We start from the raw sequence: 7,448 nt of genomic DNA on the forward strand, positions 1-7,448 counted from the left end.
AACGCATAGGTGGAGCTAGGGTTCATGACTGCCAATTTTTTTTTGGGTGGGTGGGGGGGGGGTGCTTCTTTCCCACTACTAAACTCTTGTTCTTTATGTTTGCTCCTCCTCAGAATGGAAAGATGTGGCAATCCCCATGTAATAATGAAAAAAAACATGTTGCAATATTATTTAAGATGTTTATAAATTCAGTGTTTCCTTTTATGATGGTGATTCGGTACCACTTCCGCACAAAATTTATCTGTTTCTTTTGGTTTCACTTGTAGGTTGTAACACAGCCTTTCATTTTACAGTCTCAATTGTATAGTAGCGTGAAGGACAGGACACAAGTTGATAGAGATTTGGAGGTTTTGTTTTGAACTTATGCAATAATTCTTTTTGTGGACACCACTGTTGTAATGCAATGATAAGTTTGTGTTTTACCTTTGGATTATTTTCTAGCGATTCTCGTGTTAAACTATTGGTGATTATCGTAGACTAATTGTATATTGATATATCCAATTGCATCAGAGATAATATTTCCTTGCTCTGATGAAACCTGAACATAGAAATACTTTTTGCAGTCACTGAAGAAAGACAGAGTACTCCGTGTATTCAAACTCAATACTGGGCAGGATGACCATGCAATCATGTTCATGGATGATTATCTTAAACAGGTATAAGTTCTCCTTGTTTGACTTAAGTAGGTTCACTAGATCTAGATGGTGCTAATGTAATGGAAGTTAAGAGGTGCTCTTTAGCTAATTAGTCTTTTGTAATACTCTCACCCAACCAAGCAGACAACCCGAATCATCTCATTCAAGCCTATCCTTACCAAGCTGGATAGCTATATCCCATTTACCTTGTTTAACAAACCAAGCTCATGCTAACTGAACTGCAAATTTACCATCATAGACACGCCAATATGTAGCTAATGTCTCGTTGATGTAACATTTTAGTTATAATGTGATAATTCGTACTACAAGCTTTAATAGATCTGTTCCTTTCTTACACTGAGTGTATGCAGATGGAATCTGCTGTCAGGAGGTCAACGGGTAAAAACAAAGATGGTAGTGAAGTGTTTGATTGGTTTGAGAAATATGTTCTGCGTTCGAAATTGGATGTTAGCATTGATCACCTAGAGCTGGTAAGTTTCAGCAAGTTAACTGGAGATGAGTGTTGATCCTGCAGAATTCTATCTTAACCTTTCCGTAGAATCGGTCATTACCAAGTTTTAACTTTGTGAAACTTTGCGATGATCCATCATGGGCACTTTGAGCTGACACTTTGTTTTAGTATACTGTTTTGTAATAATACCTAGCACTAAATCAAGAAATAGTACTGCTCTAACAAGGCTTTTCACGTCTTCTGCTTTTCATTGCAGTTGTTATCACATGGTGGTGATGCAAGAGATAAACATATCACCTTATTGATGAATGCTGGTCTCCTGGTAAGTATTTTCCATGGGATCTTTATCATGGGTGTTTCTGTATTCACATGCCATGGCTCCAGTATGACTGGTTTCATGTTTTCCAAATAACTAATGGTTTGCATCTACACGATGAGTTTATGCTCTTGACCAATCATGCTTACTGTTTGTGCCATGTTGATCTTTCACAGACACGCCAACTAATAGATCCAAACATGTACTGGTTTTCTATTCCAAGTATCGGTCCTATCTTGAAAGGCCTGTCCCAGGTTTGCACTTCTTGGCTTTTCTGTTTCTTGGTTCAAATCTCACGGTGTTAGTTAATCTTAAAGATGTTTCTAATAAATTTTATGAATATAAAGCTGCTCTGCTGACTGAAGTATAGTCAGAACATAAGACATCTGTCGCTATGTCTGCAAGTTGGGTACATGCAAGTCCATGAAGTCATGCACTTGAAAATTGGACTTTTGTGCCCACAAACTTGCATAGGTTGTGCAAATAGGTACATAAGTGGTTTTCTAGCTGACATCACATATTTATGGAAGTTACATCCATTTAACACATATTATCACATATTTACAGTTCAAAACTTCAATCCATGTATATACTTTAGAACCGTGAACGATGTATTTCATGAATGCGCTAATCAGGTTATGGTAGTTTGATTCCTCTTGCATTGGCTTTCCCGAGTTATTCTAGACGGGCTAGTAATTAAATACTTACAGTTTCGATTTCTCTGTAAGAAGACATTGACAAATGTGGTTATGGTGAGCAGGGGAGGAAGGAAGTTCTTTCATTACTGAACCGTAGGAAGTACAAGGAGATGCTACTATCTTCACTGGAGAAGACGAGGTTGAGGTTATCACCTCTCGACGTGCGGTTCCACCCAGTGGCGGAGCCAGCCCGTGAATGCAGCCCGGGCAAGACTTAACTGTGACACTGTGAGCTGCCACCTACCCAAGGAAATAATCCTTCTAACCATAGATTAGCACTTGTGCTTAGCACTAATTTTCTTGACTAGCCCGGGCAGCCGCCCGGGGTCGCCGGGAGGTGGCTCCGCCACTGGTTCCACCTCCGTGATCTGATTGGGTCTGGTCACATAAAGACGGTTCAAACACCAACCGGCTTACTTGCTCGCGTGTCAACAGATTGATAGACACACCTTTGGAATAGCTTTTGTTTAGCAGTTTTTGGCTTCTTCGGAAAAGAACACCATTTTCCTGCTGAGTCAGCAAAAAGTAGTCACTTTATTTTATTGGTTCCTGCATTCTTTAAGGTCAATTAGTAGGGTGTATCTACTACCACTATAAAAGAAAGAGAGGGCGGAGAACCAAATCATCCTATCCATCAAAACCTACGATCTGATGGTCTACATCCCTCCAGAATACTAAACGCGTTTTACGCTTTAATTACCCACCATGCCATTAGCTGCTAATGACCCCTTTCAAGAAAAGAAAAAATGTTGTAGCCCACGTCTTCATCAAACTGCATGCACGACGCCACTCCTCTGCTACCGACGCCATCGCAGGGGCCAGGGCCGCCGTCCCGTCCGCCGCTCCTTCTCTGCTGCACCACAGACGCTAGCGCGGATCGCCGTCGCCGCCCGCCGCTCCTCCTCTAATTCTAGACGGACGCGAGCTCGGATCGCCGTCGCCTCCTCCGGCCGCTCATCCTCTGCCGCCCCATGGTCTCGACGCCGGAGGCTCTCCTCTTGGTCGGCTGCTGCCCCCATGGATGCGAGCTCCCGCCGCTCCTCCTTTTCTGCCCCACGGGCTCGCCGCCGGCCGCTCTCCCTTCGTCGGTTGCTGCTCTGTACGCCCATAGCCGTAATTGCGGAACGCGCCACCGATTCTCTGCGCTGGAAGATCAGGGGAAGGCTCTCCTCCGCATCGGATCTGGCATCCTGAGCCTTCCAACGATCGGATCCGGTGAGATTTGCCACCTCCTGCTGCCGTCCATGTGTAGCTCGTCGACTTCACCCAGGATGGCCACCAGGACGAGTCGACGACCTCTGCCTCATAGTTGTCTTCCCCGAGAGCTGACGCTGTCTCCATGCCGCACGAGGTTGCCGTTGCACCCACCACACCCTTAGCATCGTTGATATTCTATATGTAACTCATCAATTGATAGATTTTCTCCCTGCAGTGACTTGCATTTTTCTACATTGCTTCGTATTAAGTTGATTGGGATTGTTTGATTGAATAACAAATAGTAAACAACCTCTGTCGCTGATCAATTCATGGAACGATTATCACATGTGGCAAACTGAATTGCATTCTCAATACACAAGGGAGGTGCAAGCAGTATCTGGAGGGTCAAATTATTCATTACCTGCAAGTTATAAATTTATAATGCTAACACACTGTGTTTTGCTTTTATAACTTGCAAGTTGCAAGTGTTAACCCCAGAAAAACGATTTGCAGGTGGACATCTGCAGTAAATAATCAGGTGCTTCCTCATTATCAAAGTCAATGCTCTGTGAGGTGTGCAGCGAGTGCGTGTGAATGTGCCGATGCGAGGTAGTGGAGGGTTCAGCAAGGTCAGTTTCGGCTCCAATTTGTTTTCAGAATCATCTTCTAATGTCTAATCTAATGGTCCTTTCTTATGTAGTTAACAAATTATATTGTCTTGTAGCTTTTTACAAATTGGCTGCTACGAAGACTGGTTGCTTCAAATTTTGTTTTGGTATGTGCTTTGACTGATTATCTTAATGCCAGTACTTCTTGATTTTCACTCCATATATGAAATTGTTTAGCTAGCTCTTGATCAATATCCTTCAGTACACCTGCAATATTGATGGACACTAAGTACTACTGCCAATCATCAATGTAAACTATTCCAACTCTATATTAATTCAGAAAATAATCGGATACAAAATAATCGATTTAAAAATAAACTGCAAAACTTGTAAGTTTAGGAAATTATATTGTTTTAATCTTTGCACTAAGAGTTTCCAGGCCTATATTGTTATAGGTATTCTTATTCTGGTTGTACACTGAAATTTAGGTGCTTTTGGAGATTTGATTGTACAAGAAAATGATCTACCTTGCAATATCATTTTTCTTGCAAATGAAGAAATTCAGAGCATCTAAGTCTTAAATGTATCTGCTAAAGTGTTGATATTAATCCTTTATGTTGCCCGGTAAGTTGAAATGTGCATAACTTAATTATGTGATTACGGGCTCGACGCTCTTCACATTGCTTGAGAATCTGATCAGCACCACTCCGACATGCATCAGGAAGTCAACGAACAACCAGACCAGGAAGGTGTGGAGCTTGAGCTTGAGCTGCAGCGACAATGACAACTTGGGCGTCAACTTCAAAAAACAACAGTTCAAGTGTACTCTCTCTCTCTCTCTCTCTCTCTCTCCCTCTCTCTCCCTCCCTCCCTCTCTCTCTCTGTCTCTCTCTCTCTCTCTCTCTCTCTCCGTGTGTGTGTGTGTGTGTTTCTACTAAGTACAGTCTGTGTACTGTTCTATCCTTGTTCTGTTTTCTTCAACCATTTTTTGTTGTATATTCTCTGTCAGTAAATGCCCCAATCTATTTTATCTAGGCAGCATGTATTTGGTACTACAATAAGTTGGTGCGATATCCTCCAATATTTTGTTATCTAGGCAGTCAAAACAACTTCAGTCCGCTTAATTTTTTTCTGCTTTTGCTGTTGTGATGAGAGAAAGAAAGAGATGTGGTGGCAATGAAGAACTTGGACCAATTGATAATATACCATAGTTGTGGTAGTTAATGTTTGTGGTACTTCCTTTAGGATATTTGTTCTATACATATGTTCCGCCAGATATTCATTCAAATTGTACCCTTCTCTATCAATTAGTATGGTTCTTAGCTGACTGCGTGATTATGATTGAACACTTAGTATCTTAAGAAGATAAATAATGAACGCAGACTGCTCTCCTCCAGTTCAGTGGAAGCGTAGGAGGCAACCATGGAGGTGATAGACGCAATGGCTTGAGCATGACGGATGGTTGTCCCTAAGTTTCTACCACTGAGTTGGTGCATGCTCCGATATTACCAGGTCAGTGCTTCAAATCATCAGACCTTGGCGCTATTCCTTGTCATAGAGGAGGTCAGTACTTCAAATCATCCTTAGCTCTGTTATTTTTCTTTTGCAGATCTTAGGATAATGGGTCAATTTCTTACTTTTCTTTTCAATATCGTTTTTTTATTCCCTATGCTTACGCGATGATTATGTGACTTATCTGTCAGAGAACGAATCATGCTAAAATTTTCTTGTACATAAATGATGCATGTATGTTTATTCTTGTTTTTCTTATTACTTCAGTTTTTTTTCTGTGGATGGGCTCAACAGATATTATATTCATCACATAACTTGCTATTTACTGAGTAGTATGTGTTGCTCACTCTTTATTTTCGTGGCGCAGAAGTATGATCATGACCCTGCTCAAGTTCGGCCTCACTGCTGTCGCTGTAGCTGCTTCTGTGAGTCTCTATAATCTTCTTCGCCACCGGTTCAGTAACCCTCTCGGTTTTGTTCTCTCCTCTTCTCTTGTGCTCTCTGACCCAGACATTGATTGATGTGACTCTTGTGATGCCAGCCATCAAGCTTCTCGTGCTTTGGTTACTGCTAATGCTTGGCTCATAATGTATAGGCGAGAGGAAGATACAGATGTACCTAAGATTAGTAGTTCGCATATCAAAAGTCACCATTCAGTTAGCATGCGCACTTTAGCTAGCTTCCAATTGACTTGTAGGTCTGAGAGAAAAGAGAAATCCCTACCTTCTATCTAGCTTCCAATTAACTTGTAGGTGTACTAAGTTATCCTTCAATTTTCAGATCATGTACAACCTGATTCAGTGCACATGTTTCAGGGGCTATATTCAGTACAAAATGCTCAATGAAAAACCCTGCAAGTACTCTTATTCAGCTATCGCTCCATCTCACTTTGTGATATTTATCGCAGCATTGTTCAGTATTGCATCTGTAGCTAATTTAATAGCCTGTTGTCAGGTCGTAATACCGTTGAAAATACGTAGCAACACGACCATAGTGATGTCGATCTCACTGTTGAAAATACAATTGAGCGGCAATACAATACCGTGCATCCATTTTTTATATTGATGTGGATATCATTTGGTCATCGTTTGAGACGTGCATTGCACGTGCAAGCTTACTAGTTGCAAAAAAGAAATTCTGAGACGTATTCTGGTTTTGATCTGATTAATGTTGTATAGTAATGGCGATGAAATAGTGGAGATTTTTACCTAGCTACCAAATGGATTATTTCCTGTGAAATGCATTGAAACATATTGTTGAATTAAATTGCACTAAATGGGTCTTATGTTGGCAGATGAGCTGTGACCTTCTTTAGAGAAGATATAGCTTTATTCGGAACTGTAAGAATGTGGATTTTTGCAGCCCAGGCTCATATGTAACATATGGAGTACCTGCCACTCCCTTCGACGCTGGTTGCAAGAGAAGAAAACACAGAAGAACAGAAAGAAGAAGAAAACGGCCATTTTATTTGGAACTGATGTGCATTTGTACAACAAGAACCCATCTGCTATTAATAAAGCCTCATTTTGTGCCTCGCTTTCTCCAATGTTTTCTTCTAGATTTCCTTACTATGATATGCTGATCTTGAAAGGGAGCCGGAAACTTAGCTTAAATCAGTCGATTACCGTTTCATTCATGTTTCATGATGCAAACAATGGACATGGACAACTCTCTGTTTGTACTTCCCAGTCATGTGATGGTAAGTATGCATAGCAGAACATGTACATTAAGTTCTACTACATGAAGGTTGGTTACTCTGGGTCATTCATGATTAACCTGTTTGCAGATGCAATTTTCGTTCAATCAGTCACTCATTACTTTGATGTGAGTTCCCTCCAACCAAACATGACATTTCTTCCATTTTGTTTCTGGCAAGAGATTCGAAACCAAACAATAACATGCATGCAGAATGGTCGCATCATTCTGCTTCCTGAATGGCTCATTCAACACATATACCATGCTCACACAAATTATTTCTTTGTCCTCTTAAAAAGAGCTAGTAACAAAGAC

General features: G+C 41.0%; 1 protein-coding gene across 8 annotated transcripts in view; it reads left to right on the forward strand.

The window, feature by feature from the left end:
* Positions 1-6,984, forward strand: part of LOC119345898 (serine/threonine-protein kinase 19-like) — a 9,957-nt gene extending 2,973 nt beyond the window's left edge. The window contains exons 4-15 of one of the 8 annotated variants that reach the window (XM_037615728.1): positions 267-347; positions 564-656; positions 1,007-1,126; positions 1,364-1,429; positions 1,600-1,677; positions 2,184-2,349; positions 3,832-3,947; positions 4,043-4,093; positions 4,415-4,550; positions 4,648-5,489; positions 5,806-5,863; positions 5,980-6,984. In XM_037615728.1, the coding sequence (XP_037471625.1) occupies positions 267-347; positions 564-656; positions 1,007-1,126; positions 1,364-1,429; positions 1,600-1,677; positions 2,184-2,339 (594 nt within the window). In that variant the 3' untranslated portion in view covers positions 2,340-2,349; positions 3,832-3,947; positions 4,043-4,093; ... (2 more) ...; positions 5,806-5,863; positions 5,980-6,984. Of the gene's footprint in view, positions 1-266; positions 348-563; positions 657-1,006; positions 1,127-1,363; positions 1,430-1,599; positions 1,678-2,183; positions 2,350-3,831; positions 3,948-4,042; positions 4,094-4,414; positions 4,551-4,647; positions 5,490-5,805 lie in introns of all 8 variants that reach the window. The other 7 variants (XM_037615730.1, XM_037615727.1, XM_037615726.1 and 4 more) reach the window with 7 other exon arrangements.
* Positions 6,985-7,448: the final 464 nt, after the last annotated feature.

The sequence above is a fragment of the Triticum dicoccoides genome, unplaced genomic scaffold, assembly GCF_002162155.2.
Source record: "Triticum dicoccoides isolate Atlit2015 ecotype Zavitan unplaced genomic scaffold, WEW_v2.0 scaffold33036, whole genome shotgun sequence".
Classification (NCBI taxonomy): Eukaryota; Viridiplantae; Streptophyta; class Magnoliopsida; order Poales; family Poaceae; genus Triticum; species Triticum dicoccoides.